This window comes from Balaenoptera musculus, chromosome 12, assembly GCF_009873245.2.
Source record: "Balaenoptera musculus isolate JJ_BM4_2016_0621 chromosome 12, mBalMus1.pri.v3, whole genome shotgun sequence".
Classification (NCBI taxonomy): domain Eukaryota; kingdom Metazoa; phylum Chordata; class Mammalia; order Artiodactyla; family Balaenopteridae; genus Balaenoptera; species Balaenoptera musculus.
Genome location: NC_045796.1, coordinates 25,516,120 through 25,538,716, shown reverse-complemented (window position 1 = coordinate 25,538,716; position 22,597 = coordinate 25,516,120). Strand labels below are relative to the sequence as shown.

The following is a 22,597-nucleotide window of genomic DNA, read 5'->3' as shown; positions in this document are numbered from 1 at the left end:
CCCCGCTCGCCGCAACTAGAGAGAGCCTGCGCACAGCAATGAAGACCCAACACAGCCAAAAATAAAATTAAATTAAAAAAAAATGATACCTATTTAAATACATATTTAAATATGAATTGTTATAATGAGCAAAAAATATAAGGAATTAAATTCACTGTGTTAGGGATTTAAGTAGGAATAATTAAGTCACTTGCTAAACTTTGTCCTGTAAATCTGCCTCCAAAGGATCGATATCTGGCGTGAAATTCAAGCATCGGTACTTTTGCTTTGTAAATGAGTGTTTTATCGTATTTTTGTATTAAATATTTGATAACGAAAAGCTTTCTGTACTCTAGTTTTTTATTATGCCTTAAGGTCAATTTTCCCCTTTATAGGAAGAGAACCAGTGTAATTACTCAAGAAAAATAGGAAAATGACTTGGCTTACCACATTTGTTTTATAACCGACATTTAGGAACATAATGCACAGAATAAAAAACAAACACTACTTGTCCTGAAACCAGGTGTATCTTACAAAATAGATAAAAATTGAAGAACAAAAATAGTACTAAATATAACCATTCAACTAATATGAACCCATGGTATTGCCTTTAAAAAATGCTGATAAAGTATACATATCAATATCAAATGTTCCATGGCATTTTACTCAATTAGAAAATGCTATAACATACAGAAGTTCATGACGATTCAACGTCAGTCCTTTGGGGCTTATCAGTCTTCCTTTGAGTTTCTTTAACTGCATGATGTAATAATTGGGTGGTGGCTCAGAGTAGTTTTGCTGAAGACCTCCTTATTCTCCCTTGCTGGTTTACAATGATGCTAGTACCAAGATGCTTTACACTCAGTAAATCTTAATGAACATATTAAATATCACAAAACACCTTCCACCCCCAACTCAGGATGGTAAGAACAAAGGAAAAACAGCCTCAGGATCTTACAAAAAGCTACATCCTTTCTAAGGAAATAATAATAGTAATAACTAATAGCTATATAGCACTACTCCAAATATCAGGCACCATAGTATTCTACTTATTTTACAAATTCATTTAGTCCCCAAAACAATCCTATACAGGCGCTAATTTATTCTCAATATGCAGATGAAAAAACTAATGCCCAGAGAAATTAAGGCCCAGGGCAGTGAAATACTTGCTTGAGGGTCAAAAATACTAAGAATTCAACTGCATCTTTAAAATTCTATTAAAGATTTTTAGTTGACCAAATGAGGAAATAAACAATAAATTATCAAAATTGATGATGAAAAAGCTACTATTTATTGAGTGGTATACCAGTACTTATTTAAGACAATCCTCAAACAATTTAAGAAGTAGGCATTGTTACATTCATTTTATAAATCAAAATAGTGAGGCAAAGAGAAAGTCCTTGCCCAAGGTCACAGACTAGAAATCAGCAGGGCCAAGATATGAACCCAACTCTGAGAAACTCCAAAGCCTGGCTTTTTCCATTGTGCGTTTCCCAAACTTCAGATTCTTGCATACCACCATCACAAGCTCTGCCATGTCTACGGGCCACTTGTGCTATTATGTTCTTAATATTTCTTCTTTAAATCAAGACACTTTAAAAACTTAATAAGTTTATTTTAGAAGGAAAATGTATCACTATATAAATGGAAATTAAGTATCACCTGAGATAAATAGAAAATAACAAAAACAGTAATACATTCAATGAAAACAAAACTGTCATTTAATTTCAGCCAAAATACCACTGTCTGCAAAAAAAACCTGTTCTTTATTAAGAGAGTTACCTGTGTTAGAAAGGTGTTAAAAACTTACAAGTAACAAACCGAAATCGGATTTGAAAAACAATTCAAAAGGAATAGCTTTATACAGCCACTATGGAGAACAATATGGAGGTTCCTTAAAAAACTAAAAATAGAATTACCATATGACCCAGCAATCCCACTACTGGGCATATACCCAGAGAAAACCGTAATTCAAAAAGACACATGCACCCGAATGTTCATTGCAGCACTATTTACAATAGCCAGGTCATGGAAGCAACCTAAATGCCCATCAACAGACGAATGGATAAAGAAGTTGTGGTACATATATACAATGGAATATTACTCAGCCATAAAAAGGAACGAAATTGAGTCATTTGTTGAGACGTGGATGGATCTACAGACTGTCATACACAGTGAGGGTTTCATCTTCAAGAAATTCATGGAAAAGACTCTGACAAGTACAGGTTTCTGGTAACTGACTGTACTGCTGAACTGAATGAATAAGCATTTTCAGAACTCTAATGAAAAACTGATGAACTCATAAAAGTGCTAACAAAAGATCAAGATGAATAAAAAAATGAATTACATGGGACTGAGTGAACTGATGAGGATGAGAATAATTTTTGTGACTTTCTGTCTGAATTTAAAAAAAAAAAAAAATCCCACAAGGACTCAGAGGCAAAGAATATACAAATCAATTTTCACTGCAAAGTAAAGGAGCTGTTACAGTGGAGGATTACTGGACTGAATGTCAATATTATGACATAGTATGAGTGTGTTTCATGTTTGGTAATTGCAATCATTGTTGCTTTTGTTGTGGTCATCCATGTACAATGCTTGGTGTCAGTCTATTTATCTCTTGTAAAAATAAAATACAGTGTGTGTGTGTGAAAAAAAAAAAAAATAAGGCTTAGGGAAGCCATTGAAGGATTAAAAAAAAAAGACTATCTCCAAATACAAAAAAAAAAAAAAAAAAAAAAAAGGAATAGCTTTCTCACTATGTGCTTTCGCATTTGCTGGGTACATAGCCCACACTTTGGGAAACAAGTCATAAGGCTGCTCCACTGCCTCCCTTTAATTCAGTATGCGGCCATGTCTGCAGTCTTCTTGCACTCATAACATTTTAGGGAATGCTCTAACAAGAAAAGTAGGCAGATTGTTGTAATCAGTAGCACTACAGAAATGCCTCAGCCTCAGCAAAATGCTCTCCTCTTAAGTACGCACAATGTTCAAAGTACACAGTAGGCCCTAGGAGGCATGTCAAGTTCTAACACACATCCCCTATTCTTAAGAAACTTCTAACCTAGCTGAAAACATAACATACAAATGACAAAGATAAGCTATCATATAAGGCTGTAACCTTATACACTGAAATGGTTGGTGTTTTGAACACAAGTTTTGCCATCTGATGGAGCTGGATCTGAATCCCAGCTTATGTCAAGCATGTAGCCTCTGGAGCCCCAAGTTTCTCAGTTACAAAATGGAAATAATATATATTCTCTAAGTTTAAAATTAAACATATGTCAAATAGCTCAATGCCTGACCCATAGCAGGTGCTATGTAATTAATACTTGTTTCTGTAAGAATTAGAGAGAAGTTACTATGGGTTGGAAATATTTGTTAGGAAAAAAAAAAAAAAAGCCTAACCTAGATGTTAAAGAATGGACAGGTTTTTGGGTAAGTCAAGACGGGCATTCGAATTGGGGAGGTGCCAACAGGTCAAAGTAGGGATTGTAGTGTGGTTAGGTAGTAAACTGGACCAAACTAGATGGAGAGGGTTCTAAATGCCAGACTAATCTTTACTGAGCACTTCTGAAGAGTATCATACACGTTTTTAGAAATTCGCTTTTTTGTTCTTTAGCAATTACAGAAAAGCTAGTTAAGATTTAGGAGGCTACTGCAGTAGTGTAGCAATAACATAGAGCTCAGAAAATAATTAATGCAAAGGACAGAAAAGGATGATTGGCTGAGATTTTTCAGAGAAAGAAAATCTGAAGGACTTTGTAGGCTGAATGTAAGAAAAGGGGTCAAAGCTGACTCTACACAAGAGAAAGACACAGTAGGAAGACAGGATGCTTAAAGATATATAATAACATAATAATTTAGCATCACAGAGAACAAAAAGAAGAGATAATATCCACCAAGAATTAATTCAGTATCAATTACAAGGGAGGTGATAAAACAGAATGAAACCTAAGAAAATATTACTGGACTTGGCGGCTAGGATAAAGGTGAACTTTAAGAATATCTTTTTTTTTCTTTTTTTAAGAGGTAGGGTGGGAGGAACAGAAAAAAGTTAGGTTACTAGTATAGACAGTAGAGAAGAAATCTGGGTCATTTGTTACTTGGCAGTAAAAGAAAAATAGGAAGGCAGATAGATGGGTGTACAGTCAAATAACACAGGAAACAAAAAGGAACACTATGTAAAAAATAACCATTATACAATACAATTAGTAACTTTGACAATTCTGTTTTTGCCCTTTGTTAGGTGTAAGTGAGAAACACAAGTTTGGATTCATTCCAGAAACAAGTCTTAGGGGTAATCTACAGAAATGTGATTAGGGAAGTAAAAGATTTCTATCTCTACGAGTTTTAAATTGTGGGTAGTAATAGAAAATCTAACTATAAATTCCTTTCCTCTGGTTTTTAAATCCTTAGCTTCCTGAAGGCAGGCACAGAATACAGTAGGCTCTTAGATTTCAAAGGTTTAACCTCAGTAATTTCTACTATTCCTGTGAGATTTACATTGGTCGTGACAAGTAGTATAATCTGTAATTCTGACATGGCACAAATCTCAATGGCCTGTGCTAGGGAACGTGCAATCGCTGTGTGGTATCATGTGAGTGTACCCAGCACCCTCCCTCTAAATGGATTTGTGCTCTTCTCCTTTCAGCCAGGTACACTGGAACTGGACAGAAGCTGTGCTTTATTACATTTTATAAAGAAAATATAAGCAACAGTGCCAAGATATCCAGACTCCACCATGATTTATTTTAGTTGCCAATAAATTCCTATTTTGTTTCTTTTAAACTTCTTACATTCTGCTATTAAAAAAAAAAAGAAGAATAGGGAAAAAAGCATTCTGAAAGGGAGGGAGAGGGAACTGGCAATGTTGGCCAGCAAAGCTGCAAAGTCAAAACTCAGAGAATTCTGTGCTATTTGTTCCTGTTCTTGCTGCCTCTTTCTCTTCTCATGCCCAGAATACTGACTGGGGTGGGGACAGAGTACCCATAGCACTAGCAGTGGAACGTCCAAGGCCGCAAGCTTCACCACCCCCACTTTTTACTTTCCTGGGTGAGGACCCCAGAAGTGCCTTAATTCGTCACCCCAATCACATCCATGTATGCACGGCAATAGCAGAGCTAAGCAACTGGCTTCCCTAAATAGTTAGCTCTGTTTTATAAACATCTACTATGTGCTTTTGCTGCTCTAGATAATCATGAGGTCATGAAAGAAAAGAAACCTGAATGTTATTTATAGTTTACTTATAATATTTACTTATAATATTGTTGGGATGTAAATATCCTGGAAAAGCAGTTAAGCAATGACATAAATGAACAAAAAGCAGTAACAGTGCAAAACACATACAGAAGGATAGGCAGGAGGCAAATGAGAGTCAGACAGAAGGTAAGGTTGAAATCTCAAATGAGATTTCCAAACATATAAAAACTAAGGCACGTTTTTAATAAAAGGGGGCAGATGGAAGCACGGAAGCTGGGGGAGGGTACTGCAGATGAAGAAAGTAACATGATGAGAAAATAAAAACCTAACAAGTAACTGTGTGAGAAACAGAAACAGAAAACAGATCTGCTAGAACACAAAGTCCACGTTAGAAGAATAATCAGAAACAAGATTGTGAGATGTGGGAGTGAGTTGGTAGATAACTTTTAAGGCTGGGTAAGGCTGGATAAGCATGACTACTCAGATTTGATATGTTCTCCCTATTGCCATGCATTTTACGAGAATGCTATGCTTTCCTCCAAAAGAGTCAACTAAATTAAATGAGAAACTACTGACCTGTTTCCTTATTTAGATTACTTACCTACCACTATTTGCTCATTGTCACGTTCAAGAATTAGAAATTATACCTCTGAAAGGCAGAGAATCTCATGTGAGTTTATTACTAAAGTAAACTATGGTATCTTTAAAAATAAAAAATTAAAAGAACAGCCTTGAGGTACAATAGCTTAAAGAAAAGTTATTAATATGCATGTTCACCATATCTGACTAAAGCCACCTGAACAACTTCAAAAGTATTAATATTAACTAGCTTATTCAGTCTAACTGAAAGATCTATATAATCAGGTCTCAGAGGCTCCATATTGTTCAAAAAGGCTCATTCCCTGTCGTTTGGAATTTTTTAAGTGGTATGACAAAATGAAGAGGTTAGGCTAGGACCCATCAAGGTACTGATGAGGAGTGAAGCCCTGCAGCACCAATTAACCAGTCCAATAAGATCTGGGTGCCTATCATAAGCAGAGTGATCTGAGGAAAACAAGGATAAGCTAACGCTTGCCTTCAAATCGCCTGTCACCTATCAAGGATAACATACACACACGAACAGGAAGCTAGAAGTACAAGTTGTATATACAAGTACAAACATATACAACAGTATGGGAAGATTACAGAAAGGGGGTTATCTGGTAGGAAGGATTAGGGGAAAGTTCAAAGAAGCAGGATGTCAAACCATTGGGTTGGCCAAAAAGTTCATTCGGGGTTTTCCGTATTCTTCCTAATTCCATGAAAACAGTACAGCATTGTCTTTTATGAACATCAAGATTTTCCTTGATGATTCAGATTTTTTTAGGTAAATATTACATCTGGGATAAAATTTTTGAAGGACTATAAAAAATGAGTTAGTTTGCAAATATCTCAAATATCTCAAAATAGAGAACTCATCAAGAGAAGGATTTGCTCTGGATCCTAAGGAAAAATACTGAATAAATAAAACCTCAGTAACAGTGTAGAGAATGTAAAAGAAAAACCCAGTATGAATTAGTCAAAAGTCTAAATTAGAACACATTTTTCAAAGAGTAATATACCAACATGTCAGGAAGCAATCCGACTTCCACTCATGCCTCCATGAAACCCAATATTGAGTTTGGTAGCACGTGACAGATGACTCTTTCCATAACTCTCCTTCCTTTCCTTGTTTCCCTGCTTTCCCTCCAATGCCTCAGGCAGCTACTACCTCAGGCTTCCTTTTGCTCTCTCCTTTCTTTCACTCCACAAATTCATCCTGGCTGATCTTATTTATACCTATGGCATAAACTGCCACTCCTATGCTAAGGAGATCCAAACCAGGTTACCAAGAACCCTCTCCTAAGTTTCAGTCCTCTGGAGAAGCAGGTCCTCATAAAGTCAGACAAATTAATGTTATCTAGGTTTCCTAGAGGAGACACTGACTAAGTCGGCCTTAGCGGATAAAAGTATTCTGTTTAGCCATCTTTTAGAATGTTATTTGTGTTTTAGAGTGTTATTTGTATTTTATATAAAAACAGTTTAAAATTTTATCCCTTTATTTCAATAAAATTATTAATTTACTTAGCAAACTACCGAAAATAAACAATGGCGTCTAAGTAAATGTAGCAGAAGGACCTATTTTTAAGTTTTATTTACAAAACTATCCCAAGACACGCTGCTGAGAGACATGGATAAACAGGACTTGTTATAATAACTCTTAGAACCTAACAGGACTCACAGCAGTACAGGGACTCCACAAGCTGGTGTGGGGACCTCAGCGTGATCTGTAAATGTCAAGTAACTCTAAAGAAGAAACTGGGGAATTTAGAATATTGAGAGATATAGTAGACGGTAAAGATATGAGCATGGAAGTGTGATAGTAAGTATTTAATCATATAATATTTAGGAAGTAGAGCAAAGTGGTTAAGAAAAGGACTACTTAAATCTAAGCTCTACCACTTTCGAGCTGTGTGACCTTGTAATAAGTTACTTGTCCTTTCTTTATCTTCATTTTAAAAGCAGGGATAGTAAACTGTACCCACTTCACAAATTAATATTTGTAAAGGGGTGCAAACAGTACCTGACATACAGTAAGCAGTACACCGGCATTTATTATTACTATTATTATTTGAATTGGGTGCAATATATATTCAAGCTAGTGATAAGCAAACATATTTGGGGGGGGGGAAAGGATAAATCCATGCTCACTCATTCAACACTCAACAAATATTAACTACCAACAATGTGCCAGAGATACAGTTGTGAACCAGACAGGAACAGTGACCCCCTGCTAGGTTCTTGGAGCTTAGGAGAAAGATTTAAGTTTTCCAGAAGAGCAGGAACCATGTCTCTTCCATTCACCTCTGCATACTCCATGCCCCTGGTGCATACCCTGATGCGTAACAGGTGTTTAATAGTATTTGTTGAATTAATGAATGATGTAATTGTAAGACATTAAATAGAAGAAAGTACTCTGAATATACAGAAAGCAGAATTCAACAGAACCATCCCTGAAGAAATGGTACAGCAACGCTCCAGGATAACTCACCCTCAAGGAATTTTTCCACACATCTACTAATTGTTGAGCATCATGAGAGCATCCAATTTCTTATTAATGAAATGGGGATAACAGTATCTGGCAGGCTTATATTATAAAGATTAAAAGAGATCTTGTGTTAAATGAGAAGCACAAAGCTGCAACGAGACGCTGATGGGAAAGGGTAGGCTAGACTGTTCTAGCTCTGAGGCTCATTCCTCAGCTAAATGCAATTTCTTTGCCTTGGAGGTTGCTTGCAAACAGCTAAGACCTCTTACTTTAAATGTGCAAATACCTTTTGTGTTTAACAACCAAGGTTCAACTCTTTGGAGGCTGGACTAAGTTCAGGTGAAGAGATGTCACACTTCCTCATCCACCTTGCCTTCCTAACAGTCTCAAGATAGTTTCAGAAAATTTCTGAAGTCATAAGTGAGAATACCTAAATCTCTACACAAAAGTGCAATTTACCATCTGCTCTGAAAGGACATTTCAAATACACTAAGTTAAGTTTGCATCCCTCATTTCTATTGAATGGCCTCATTCAGGAACCACCACCAAGTCTGCACAAGCTTCTAAAGCCACCCAGCTGCTGCTCTCAAGCTTTCAAAAATGCCCACTAAACCTTGCTGCCCAGATGGACTGAACATGACATGGATGTGCTCACTCAGCACATCGCCTTCAACTAAACTAGGCCCCCCCTCCTCACTTCTTTATTTCCATTAATGGTTATCATCATTCTGCAAGCCATGTAGGCTCAAAACCTCAGAATTATCCTTTATTTTAGGATTTTGGTGGTAAACTTCACTTCAGGAGTAAAAATCCTCTAATTACACGGTGAAAGGGAGAAACACAAGGCATTATTGATAGGATCAAAGGATTGAGGGCAGTGTAGTAAGTTCAATGCAACAAAAACAACAAAACGTATAAAGCTAGGTTTGAAGAACAATGGGGAGATTTTTACTACCATTAAAGCCAAGATCCTACAAATAATGAATTTTCCTTAATAGAGCAGAGCTTGAGTGAACGAAACTTCTCTGATCACCCTCTAAGAGCCAGGCACTACACTAGGTTTACATGTTACTTCACTGTGGTATTACGAAACTTCTGGATTTGGTATCATCCTCAGTCTACAGATGAGGAAATGGGAGTCTTCAAAAGGGGTTAATTAAGTTACTTGCTCAGAGCAAGAAAGTTAATAAGCACTGAGGTGGAGATTCAAATCTAGAACTGCCACATTCCTAAGTCTATGCAATTCTGACCACACTCAATACTTGCTGACGCAGAAAATTACAAGGGTGTTGTAAGTAAAAACTTTTCTATGAAATATAATTAAGTGCTTTAGAAAAAATATGAATTCTTCTAAATCAACTATTAATAACATACAATACCAATAAACACTGTAGTTTAAGCAGTCAAACCTCTGATCCTTCTAGTCACAAATGAGACAAGAAAAATCAAAAATACTCTTGAATAGTTTCCAGACAATAAATTCTTTTCGTAAGGACATAGATATATTCCTATTTCCACATACAACATTTTACATAATCCACAGACAAGAAGCAATAATCACTCTTAGATCAGCACTCTTAGCTATTTTTTATCCAAAGGAGCACATTAATATAGGGACTTCTCTGGTGGCGCAGTGGATAAGAATCGCCTGCCAGTGCAGGGGACATGGGTTCAATCCCTGGTCTGCTTAGATCCCGCGTGCCGCGGAGCAACTAAGCCCATGCGCCACAACTACTGAGCCTGCGCTCTAGAGCCCGCGCGCCACAACTACTGAAGCCCGCGCACCTAGAGCCCGTGCTCCGCAACAAGAGAAGCCACCGCAAGGAGAAGCCCGTGCACCGCAACGAAGAGTAGCCCCCGCTCGCAACTAGAGAGAGCCCACACACAGCAACAAAGACCCAACGCAGCCAAAAATAAATAAAAAATTAAATCTTAAAAAAAAAAAAAAAAATATATATATATATATAAATTGTGGCCCAAGATCTATCTACTTATGCAAACTCAAATTGGATACAGCAATTTAGAGATACTACAAAGACAACAAATCAGTGCCTCTAAGTTAACAGAAGCTTTTTTTTTTTTAACAGAAAGAATCATGATAGTGACAGTAATTATTTCAATAAAAGAAAGCAACCAGAGGTAGTCTTGTAGATTGAAACCACTATTTCGTTAAAATTATTATTATTGGGCACAATTATTTCAAACTCAGATTTCTGAAGTATTATATTTCTATAATTTTCCATACAATTAAGATATCTGAGTTAAATGTATATAAAGTCAGCATACTATTCAAAGTCAATAGATGGAAACTGATTTCCATTATTCCAAATCACAATTTTTTCAACCCCTTCTTAATCTATTAAATAATGTACTTATTTATACGCAGTTGTAATGAATCTTCACATGGCAATCTCTTCCATACATAATATCTATTGATATATCACCTTTCATGATATACAAAACACAAATGCATAACCAAATGCCAGATTACATTAAGTTACACTGAGGTTTTGTAATTAAAATTACATAGACAGCACAGAGTCCTTTATTCTCTACCACACTCACCCTGCGCATTCTCCAAGATGCCTATTTCATGCATTCCCCTCACCCTCCAAATTATTAAAGTTTTAATTTACAGCTTTGAGGTATAATTTATACATCACAAAATCCAACCATAAGTGTACAATTCATTGAGCTTTAAGACAATTTATAGAGTTGTGCATCATCACTACAATCCAATCTTAGAACTTTTCCATCACATCACCCCCAAAATTTTCCTCCAGAGTGTTTCCACTCCTGCCCTGGCCTCAGGTATCCACTATTCTGCTTTCTGTATAGATTTGCCTTTTCTAGACATTTCATATAAATGCAACCACACAATACGTACTCTTTTCTGTTTGGCTTCTGTCACTTATCAGGTTTTTGATATTCGTCTTTGTTGTAGCATTTACCAGTGATTTGTTCCTCTTTATTTAGAAGAGTATTCCACTGTATGGATATACCATATTTTGTTTATCACCATTTGAGGGACATTTGGATTGCTTTCCAATTTTTGACTATTGTGAATAATACTGCTAAAATGGACATTTACAATTCTTTGTGTGCACACATCTTCGTTTCTGTTGGATAGATTCCTAAGAGTGGAAATGCTGGTTTGTATGGTAAGAAAAAGCCAAACTTTTCCAAAATGGCTGTACCATTTACCTTTCCAAGAGCAGTGTATAGGATTCCAGTTTCTCCACAATACCAGTAATAGGTAATGTCAGTCTTAAATTATAGCCGTTTAAGTGGGTGTGTTACAATATATCATTGCAGTTTAATTTGCATTTCCTTAATGACTAATGATGTTGAACATCATTTCATATGCTTATTGGCCATTTATAATATCTTCTTTGGTGAAATACCTATTAAAGTCGTTTGCCCATTTTTTAATTGGGTTTTTTCTGCATAATTGAGTTGTAAGATTTCTTTATATATTCTAGATTAAAGACCTTTACCAAGTTTGTAATATTCAAATATTGTCTGAGTCTGTGACTTGTCTTTTTATTTTCTTAAGTATCTTCTGAAGTGTAAAAAGTTTTAAAACTCCATTAAAGAAGTCCAATTTATCAGTTTTTTCTTTAATGATCCATGCATTTGGTGCCGTATCTAAGAACTCTGCCTAACACAGGGTCACAAAGATTTTCTCCTATGCAATATTTAGAATTTTTATAGCTTTAGGTTTTACAATTACAAATTTACAAAGTCTATGATTTATTTTGAGATAATTTCATGTACGGTGTGAAGTATATAAAACAGTATGTCTAAATCCATTTTTTTTAAAAATTTGTTTATTTATTTATTTATGGCTGCGTTGGGTCTCCATTTCTGTGCGAGGGCTTTCTCCAGTTGTGGCAAGCGGGGGCCACTCTTCATCGCGGTGCACGGGCCTCTCACTATCGCGGCCTCTCCTGTTGCGGCTCCAGACGCGCAGGCTCAGTAGTTGTGGCTCACGGGCCTAGTTGCTCCGCGGCATGTGGGATCTTCCCAGACCAGGGCTTGAACCCATGTCCCCTGCATTGGCAGGCAGACTCTCAACTACTGCGCCACCAGGGAAGCCCCATTTTTTTAAACATAAAAATATCCAATTGTCCCAGCACCATTTGTTGAAAAGACTATCCTTTCCCCATTGAACTGTTCTGGCATTTTTTCAAAAACCAAGTGATCATAAATATAAGGGTTAATTTCTGGACTTTCAATTCTGTTCCACTGACCTATAATGCTTATCCTTATGCCAATCACACTGTCTTGATCACTGTAGATAAGTTTTAATATTAGACAGGGTAACTCCTATTTTGTTTTCAAAAATGCTTTGGCTATTCTAGGTCCTCTGCATTTCCTTATAAATTTCAGGATCAGCTTGACAATTTCTACAAGAGTCTACTGGAATTTTGACAGGTATTTTACTGAATCTATAGATCAATTTGGGGAACTGACATCTTAACATTCTATCTTCCAATCTATGAATACAGACTATCTCTCCATTTATTTAAATCTTTATTTAGGGGAATTCCCTGGCGGTCCAGTGGTTGGGACCCCACGCCCTCACTGCCGAGGGCCTAGGTTCAATCCCTGGTCAGGGAACTAGGATACCACAGGCTGCGCGGTGCAGCCAAAAAAAAAAAAAAACTTATTTAATTTCTCTCAGTAATGTTTTGTAATATAAACACCTTGGTGCTCTTTTTTTGTTAAGTTTATTCCTAAGTATTTTATTCTTTTTGATGCTACTATGACTAGATTTTTTTTCCCCTTTCTCTCCTCCTTTTGAAATTGTGGAAGTTATCCGTTTCCTATCAAAGAACTGCTGCCCTGTGCGATCAGGATCCTAGACCATTCTTGCTTTCTCAAGGACTTCTCTCTTCATCTTCCTTCCTTCCCTTATTAATCCTAACAACTAAAACCATGCCGCAATATTTCTTATATAGTCAAAAAAACAAAGACTTCCTTTACATCCTCATACTTCCGCTTTGGCCCCGTGTCTGTTTCCTTTAACTTCTTTAAACCCAATTTCTAGTTCCTGGGCCACTGTGTATCCCTCAAGTCACTCAAATCTGGCTTCCACCTCTACCAGTCTATGACACTGGCTCATTATGGTCACTGATGACCTTTGGGTTGCCAAATCCAACAGCCGTATTTCTGCCCATATCTTCTCAACCTCTCCGCCAAACTCAATAGTTAAGTATCCCTTTCTTGAAATACTTGCATTACTTGGCACCCATGACATGATCCAATATATATTCCCAGTTTCCCTACAACCGCTCGGGCTGTCCTTTTTAGCTTCCTTCCTAGAGGGCTTCCAGTTTACCCAACTTAGAAATGTGCAGTGTTCCTCAGGTTTCTATTTCTAACCAATCCTTCTTTCCTCTCTATAGTCTCTTCTTCAGTGATTTCACCTATTTGCATGGCTTTGAATATCACTAACACACTGATAAGCTTCAAACTGACATCTCCAAGCCAAATATCTCTGAGTTCCTCAAGAGTTGATGATCCTCTCTGATAGAGGCCTTCTTAACAATCTCACAGGCTTCTGAGAACTTACGATTGAGAAAAGAAAACTCCCAAATTCACCATTACCTTCCACCCAAATAAAACAAAAAACCCTGAAAAACCCATTCGTCTCCTAGGCATCCAATAATGGTGACTTCCAGCAACATCCCTGAATGTTTCCCCCGGTTATATTCCATATCCAATCCATTATCATGTCCTCCTATTTCTACCAGCTACAAATATCTCAAATATGTCCACTCCTCTCCACCCTACTGCGACCTCACTAATCTAAGCCATCATGGTCTCCTACCTGAACTACTGCATATCCAGTGGCCAATCTGTTTCTGCTTGCCCCAGTGTTCTCTTCTCTACACAGCACGGTAACCTTCGACAAATATACTTTGGATGCTGCCACTCCCCTGAATATAAACTTTCAGTCTTTTATAATCCAAACTCTTTATCCCTGTGTACAAGGCCCTGCAGCATGTGGCCCCTGCCATTCTCCCCTCTTGCCCATAATGCTCCAGCTTTTCATCTCCTCAACACACAGAGCTCTTCACATGCTGTCCAGGTCCTTTCAGTGCTCATTCCTTCCGTGTGAAACATCTCATTCTCACTCCCTTACCCGGTCCCCGTCTCCTCAGAGAGGCCTTCCCTTATACCTAAGTAGGTGTGCATAGCCTCCCATGACTCCCCATTAATACAGTTCTTTTCCTTTTTAACATTACCACAAGTTATAATCCATGAAGGCAGGAAAGATTTCTGAGTTTTCAGCACCGCATACACACCCTGAGCATAAATAGTAGCCATGAAGAAACAGTTCCTGAAAATATACAAAACTGACTTAAGAAAGACCTATGTTCAGCTTTCCCAGGTCTGCCTGCTCTTCCTTAAAACTGTCTTAATGCGAGGTCCATGGGATGAGCTTGACTAGGTTGGGGGAAGGCTGGCAATCTCGAGTTATATGCAAATTTTTGTGTAACTATGTTTTCTAAGCAGTTGTCCAGCATGTGCAACAGGAATCTCTCTCTCTTTTTCTTTTAACATATTTATTGGAGTATAATTGCTTTACAGTGGTTAGTTTCTGCTGTATAACAAAGTGAATCAGCTATACATATATCCCCATATCTCCTCCCTCTTGCGTCTCCCTCCCATCCTCCTTATCCCACCCCTCTAGGTGGTCACAAAGCACCGAGCTGATCTCCCTTTGCTATGTGGCTGCTTCCCACTAGCTATCTATTTTACATTTGGTAGTGTATATATGTCCATGCCACTCTCTCACTTCGTCCCAGCTTACTCTTCCCCCTCCTCGTGTCCTCAAGTCCATTCTCTACGTCTGTGTCTTTACTCCTGTCCTGTCCCTACGTTCTTCACAACCATTTTTTTTTCTTAGATTCCATATATATGTGTTAGCATAGGTATTTGTTTTTCTCTTTCTGACTTATTTCACTCTGTATGACAGACTCTAGGTCCATCCGCCTCACTACAAATAACTCAATTTTGTTTCTTTTTATGGCTGAGTAATATTCCATTGTATATATGTGCCATATCTTCTTTATCCATTCATCTGTCAATGGACACTCAGGTGTGCAACAGGAATCTCAAAGGAATCCACAACCAAAAAAGAGGTTAGATGGAAATACACAGTCTAATAAATTCTGTCTTCATCACTTAACAAAAGAGACTCAAATTCCACATAGAGTCAGTTCTTAAAACAAAATGAAGAGATGTGGTTTTAAGACTTTTAAGTCCTATAATTTATCAAACTGCAATAAAATTTGGTATATGGTATGAACTTAAAAAAAGATTTCTGGGGGCTTCCCTGGTGGCACAGTGGTTGAGAGTCTGCCTGGCAATGCAGGGGACACAGGTTCGAGCCCTGGTCTGGGAAGATCCCACATGCCGCGGAGCAACTGGGCCCGTGAGCCACAATTACTGAGCCTGCGCGTCTGGAGCCTGTGCTCCGCAACAAGAGAGGCCGCGATAGTGAGAGGCCCGCGCACCGCGATGAAGAGTGGCCCCCGCTTGCCGCAACTAGAGAAAGCCCTCGCACAGAAACGAAGACCCAACACAGCCAAAAATAATTAAATAAATTAATTTAAAATAATAATAATAATTAAAAAAAAAAAGATTTCTGAAGCGAAGTTATTATTACAACCTGATTTTTATGTCATGCCTATATATGCAACCCATCAACCATAAATTCCTTACATAGAGGCAGAAGAAAACGACAAATCAAGATGCATCTGTCACAGGAAAGGCTACAGAAAATGCAACATATATCAGGGAAAACATCAGAAATGCCAAGTCTTATCACCCATTTCAAATTCCCACTGGCCAGACACCTTGAAGAACTAAGTACCACGGACCTTAAAACACTTTCATCAGTTCCCTCTTATATATATATACTCACTTCAGCATTCTAGGCAAGATTCTCCTCTTCAAATCTCCCGAAGTGTGTAAAAGAAATCAATTCCAGTTTCAAAATAGCATATCAACTAATTTCAAGTCTGTGTGGCTACTTTCTTAAGGATGTGGCTGGACAGAGTGGCCATCCCTACACTGTAACCTCTCCTTTGAAAACCCCAATTCAATCATTTCCATGGTGAGAACTAAAATCCAGGCATTAAGTGATTTGTTCAAGGTCAGGGCTGGAACTTGCCTTCCATGTTTAGTTCTCCTTACATCAACTTCTCACACTCTTTTAGAGCTCTGTCAAAATGCCTAGCTTGAATTCTCAAGATACTAAGACTCTAACTCTGGCCTACTGGCTAAAAAAAAGAAGACTAAAAGTACATTATGATATAGGAAAGAAAAAAATTTTCAGTAAATATGACACTACAGAGAGCCATTAAGTGTGACTTTTTTCACAAACAGTATGTTTTTCAACTGTGTATAGTAAAGTGTCTGTTCAAGGTAAGATTATTTTTATAGTTTGGTATAATGTTTTTAGTGATTACAAACAAAATCACTACTCCAGAACAACAAACCTGACATTTATTTCATTAAGTATTAAGTTCGTAACTTTCAATGCATAAATGAGGCTCTGCTTCTCTATTTTAATCCTATCTCTAATGAGTAGATCACATAATTGAACAAATTTCAAAAGAGACAAAATGGTTTACGTTTCATTGTCATCACTTTTCCTCCATTAAACTAATGTGTTATTCAAATATTCTACCAAGATATTGCTCAACACAAATGAACTGAAAGATTTTCGCAGCCTCATTATAGGATACATTGCTTATAATCTTCAATAAAAGAACAGTTAGTACTAGAACCTTTTATCAAGCTATTATTCATTCAAAGTCTGTATGAAGTTTTAAAACTTTTCCCAAAGATGAAATTTTAAATAAAAGCTAGAAAAGCATCCTGATTAGTGTGGTAACTAGCATACCTTCTCTAATGTTTAAAAAACAAAATAATTCTGAAGAAGATTATTTTTAAGCCACTGAATATCTTCTTGCTCAGCAGACAGCAAAATTCCTCATGATTAAATCCTATGAGCCAGATTTTTCTCCCCCTCGTCCTGTTCCTCTCTGGTGCGGAGCATAATTCTATAAAGCTTCAGCTCACTCGCTTTAGCTATTAACACACTGTCTCCCCAAAATAAACTCTTAAACTCAGAACAGGTTTTACTCTGGTATTCCAAAACAAGTGTAATGAACGTTTCTCAAGATGTTTGACAGTTGTAGCAATGTAAAACTCAGGATACCAACTACAAGAATCTTCCTATTTCTCTTAAGTGGCTGTGTTTGCAGACATCATCATACATAAAATTATTTATTTTGCAAAGGAGGAAATCCACATATAACTCAAAATCAAATAATTTTAAGTCTCTATTCATAAGAACTATGGGCAAACCAATCACATGAACAGTGAAAAGTAGGAAAGAGCTGAGAGGTGGCAAGAAATAATGGTAAAGGAGAGGTACTCTATTCACTAACTAGTTATTTTTGTTTGTTTTGTTTTGTTTTGAATTTCTGAATTTTATTTTATTTACTTTTTTATACAGTAGGTTCTTATTAATCATCAATTTTATACACATCAGTGTATACAACTAACTAGTTATTTAACTTCTCTGCCTATCAAGTTCCTAGTTAATAAACAAGAATAATACTCACTTCCCAGGGTTCTTACAAGGATCAAATGAGTTCCTGCATGAAAATGATCTGCCCAGTAAAAGAATATAACAGGCACTCAATAAATGCCAGCTCCTTCCTCCTTCAGTTCTGGGCCCTCTGTTCTTTGTCCTCTATACTCATTCCCCCAGATGACTCAGCCTTCTCATGACTTTGATTAAAAAATGCTGAAAACTACCACATCAATCAAAGCCCTGATGTGTAAATGCATGCCTACAGTGTGAGAAGCCGTCTGGCCTCTACCTCCAAGATACTCAGGTGAGAAAGAGGAGAGACCCCAAACATGTGAATTTCACTGTAATAACCGGCACTCAGGGTGGACAAATCACACATTTCCAACTATCCCCTGGAGATTTGCACTGCCGTCTCAAAATGCCTGAAATCAAACTCATTATCATCTTTTTAAAAATCAGGCCCTCTTCCTGCCCCTTTTCTAATTGTGAGTGGTGTCCAACAGAGAGTTAACACTTGCCCTACTCTTCTCTCATCAAAATATCACCAGGCAACCCAAGCCCATCAGGTCTACCTTCATAATCTCTACTTTATCTTCAGCCTCATTTTCTGTCCCACTGTCACCACCAGAGTCCAGATCAGGTTTTCTGAATCTCGGCACTGCTGACGTTTTGGGACAGGTGATTCTTTGCTGTACGGGCTGTTCTGTGCATTGCAGGCTGTTTTAGTAGCGCTCCTGCCTCTACCTCTAGATCCCAGTAGAACTGCTCCCTCTCCCTGAGTTATGACAACCAAAAATGTCTCCAAATGCCTCCTGGGGGGGCAAAATCACCCTCCCCATAGTCTCCCCCACTCCCACATTTGAGTCCCATAGCCCGGTATGTGCGTGAGAATCAGTTCCCAAATTCGTCTCCAGTTTCTTTCCTCTACTTCCAGATGCTCTGGTCTTCTAAATGCCTCCTAAAGCACTGCTTTTACGAGTCAGTTCTCTTAAATCTACAACTCCCTGCCACCTTCACAATTAGTTCAAAGCTCTTCACCCAGCCTTGATAATCTGGTCTCAATGAAACATTATCCCACAAAGCACCTCACATTGTGGCTACCCAGCAGCCCTTCAATAACACAGACCTGTTCCTCCAGCCCCTCCTTTCTGTTCTACTGCTGTCACCCTGGTTGGGGTGCCCAGTACCCAGCATCCATTCCGGACCACTGCTCGAGCCTCCTTCCCCACCCTCTACTCTCTCCTTCACTCAAAGCCAAAAACTATCATTGAGTCTCCATTGCCTAATGAAATATGAAATCTGCCTGGTCTTTAGAATCTTTCCTACCGTGGTCTCTTTCTGACTCTACGTTCCAGTATCCCCAAAACATACTCTAGCTTCAGCAAAACCTGTCTATCTGCTAGTCCTTGCAAAGGCTCCTTCCCACACTTTCCACCTTTGGTCGTGTTTTTTCTCTGCCTGGAAGTCCTCTTCATCCCTCCACACTAATTTAAGGTCCACCTGAATTAAGTCAAGAGGCCTTTCCTGGTCATACCCTCCTTTATCCTCTCTTAGGGCATTCACATTGCTTTATGTTACACATGTGTATTCCTGTAGTTTACAAGGTTCTTGAGAACTTCTTACTCCTGTTTTGATGCCCTGCAATGCCTAGCCCAGTGCTAAGTAAAAACTAAACATTACACGTGAGTTGCCCCAAATGTTTCCCACTTAGGAAGCAAGGGAGGGCTGCTTTTTCAGACAATGCTGAACTTCCATAAGGGAATTGTCCATATTCCTCTTTTGTTCCACATTTTATGTGTTAGGCCAATTTTTAAGTAAACTGCCTGCAAAATACCCAGAAAGCTATAAGAATTCTGCTTCTGCTTCAGGGAGTTCCTAGTTTCCAGCGTGTAACTGAATCCTGACTATTTACGCTATTTAAGTTCTCTCTTTATACAAAAAGGCAAATTTATTTTTGAGTGTTAATAAAATTGAGCACAACATGAAAATAACTTGGATTGGATTAAACATATTTTAAGCAAAGGTTAATTAATGCTAATTTGCATCCTGAATAACATAAAGTCTTAAAGTCTTCATGCACTCTTTTTTTTTTTTTTTTTTACAACATGCACTCTTAAAAATATGAAAGTCAGTTTATTTCAGCTCCCCCCACCCCAGACATAATAAGCCAAATAGAACATGGGAGGTTTCCCCTTAATTTTAGTTTTTTAATGACTTTAAAGTATTTCTACAAAAAGAGCAAAATCATTAGTGAGCATGTTCTGACCAGACCTACTCCTGTAAGTCTAACTCCAAAGCCACGTGGGGAGCGTCGAGTACCCGCACAGCCGCGGACCCCGTTTTGTACGCCCCTGAGCTAAGAATGATTTTTACATTTTTTAAAGGTCTGTAAGAATGAAAACAAAGAATATACATAAAGAGACGGTATGTGGCCAGCAGAGCGTAAAATACTTACTTTGTCTGTTTTCAGCAGAATAAATATGAGACTCCTAGCTGTTAGTATGTAAGACACAGAACTTTTCCTCCCAAAATTTTTAAAAAGCAACGTAAAACAAACAAGATTATGTGAAAAGACAGAACTCATTCAATTTAGTCATAGCTAGTGCACAGGTAACTTCTAAAACAGAGGCCTTGGGGACATTTTTATATTTCCCAGAATTTTTGTTAGAAGCACACTTACGCTTGAAGAGCTGAGAGCGCTTGGCCCAAAGCCACACTAGGGGTTAACAGAGTGCGGTCAAGGACCCAGCTGTGAAAAGTCCTTATTCAGGGCTCTCCGCAGTGCACTACATCATACCTATCTATGCACGCAGCTCTAAGTTCTGGAGATCTGGATAACTGGCTTGGATCATCATAAAGATGAAGCTTAAAACCTGTTCCTGATATGCTGTTTAGACAGACTCTCACTAGCAGCTATGAATTATTAAACACAGAGTAACATCAATGCTCACAACATACATTAGAGAAGAACTTCCAGGAAGCCTTCTATTTTAAAAGCAGACGTGATGAAGAAAGCTTAAAACTTACTCTGCTTCTCCTCTAGGGCTACAGATTGAGGCAAATATGCACCTTTGACTTCCAGTTGCTCAATACTTATCTCCCAACCCAATCCACAAATTCCACCAAGTGCTATCGCATGCCAATCGAAAAATTATCCAGTTTACATCAGCCACGCATCCTATAGTTAAAGTTCTTTTCATAGCTACTTGCAAACTACGAGCTAAAAGTTCAAATTTTTTAATCTCCCTAAGAATTGAGCTTCCTTAAAATGTAAAAAAGTAGATAACCAGGATCTAGGATTCAAAGACATGGTTAACAATCCAAGATCTTTCATCTGAAGTTGCTCTTCCAGTGTTGAAAAACACAGATTCTGAGGGGCAGCCGAGAGATACAGGACTTACGCTCTCCAGAGATAATACACAGACCCCTCCCACCCCACCCCCATCGTATCTCTGCATGACTTTTGTCCTCGAAAAGCGACCCCCTTCCCCTCGCGAGTCCGGGCCTTCCGGGCACCTGCGGCCCCGGCCCGCAGCGGAGAAACCCGGGGAAACCTGCCCACCGCCGGCCCTTCTGGAAACGGCGCCCACTCCCACCTCGAGGAGGCTGGCGGCTGGAGGCCCGAGCCGCCGGGAAGCGACCCCTCGGCGGCCGGCCGACCCCCCGGACGCGGCGGATGGGGACGGCGGCGGCGTTACCTGGTGGACCACGTCGCTGGGCAGCTGTGCGGCCCGGAACAGCTCCAGCACCCGCCCGTGGGCCGCCACCTTCTTGGTGCTCTCGCTGTCGCAGTAGGAGAAGAGATCCGAGTAGTATTTCTGCTCCGCATCGCTCAGCGTTAAACCTTCCATCTTCGCCTCCGCTCACAGCCACCCCGCTCCGCATGCAACACCCGGGGCCCGGCCTCGCGACCCCGGGACGGCGGGGACTGCGCGCCGCCCGGCCGCCTCCTCCTCGCCCCCCGAAGCGGCGGGGAGCCCCGGCCTCGCGCGCGCGCCGGGGGCGTCCGAGCCACAGGGCCCGGAGGTCGCGAGGAGGGGGCCCGGCTGGGCTCGGCGCGCCGCCGCCTAAGAGGCTCCGCCTCGGCGGCCGCGGGGAGGGCGCGGGGAAGGAGGCGGGGGCCGCGGCGGCGCGAGGCCCGGGCGGACTCCGCCACCGCCCCCGCCGCGGGTTCGAGTCTCCCCGGCTCCCCGCCGCTTCCCCCCAGACTTCCCGCCTCGCCTGCCCCCTTCCGTCCACGCCCCCGGAGAGGCAGCAGTTCCCGGAAAAGTTGTGGGGCTCCTAGCCTAAAGTTTCGGGGGCTCTGGGCTGACCGCTGCGGCCGCTCCGCCTCCCTCCGCCGCCATTTACTGCGCCCCGGCCCGGCCCCCGACGCGACCGCACCAACACTGACAGCGGCTGCCGCGCTCCAGACCCGGATGTGAGGCCAGGAGGAGAGAGCGCGAGAAGGAGAGAGAAACACCCACCGGGCTGGCTCGGCCGCTCCCTGGAGAGAGGGCTGCAGCGCCCCCTGGTGGCCGGGGTCCCGCGGCGGAGGGCCGAGCCGCCCTTGGCGCCCTGCGGGAAGAGCTGGGACCCCCAGGAGCGGAGACAAGGGGGGAACAGCACGCCGCCCATTCAGACCAGGAGAACTTAGAAACCGGCTGTAGTTTGGTTTGTTTCAAAGCTTCTGGCACTACATGGTTAATAAACATTGCGTGAAAGGGGAACATTGTTCAGGTTATTAT

The 22,597-nt window shown here is 39.8% G+C and overlaps 1 protein-coding gene across 9 annotated transcripts in view; it reads right to left on the bottom strand.

Annotated features, from left to right (window-relative positions):
* Positions 1-22,308, bottom strand: part of REPS1 (RALBP1 associated Eps domain containing 1) — an 82,780-nt gene extending 60,472 nt beyond the window's left edge. For 3 of the 9 annotated variants that reach the window (XM_036871273.1, XM_036871278.1, XM_036871280.1), the window contains exon 1: positions 21,569-22,304. In XM_036871273.1, coding sequence (XP_036727168.1) covers positions 21,569-21,721 — 153 coding nt within the window. In that variant the 5' untranslated portion in view covers positions 21,722-22,304. Of the gene's footprint in view, positions 1-21,568 lie in introns of all 9 variants that reach the window. The other 6 variants (XM_036871272.1, XM_036871276.1, XM_036871271.1 and 3 more) reach the window with 4 other exon arrangements.
* Between the last annotated feature and the right edge of the window lie 289 nt (positions 22,309-22,597).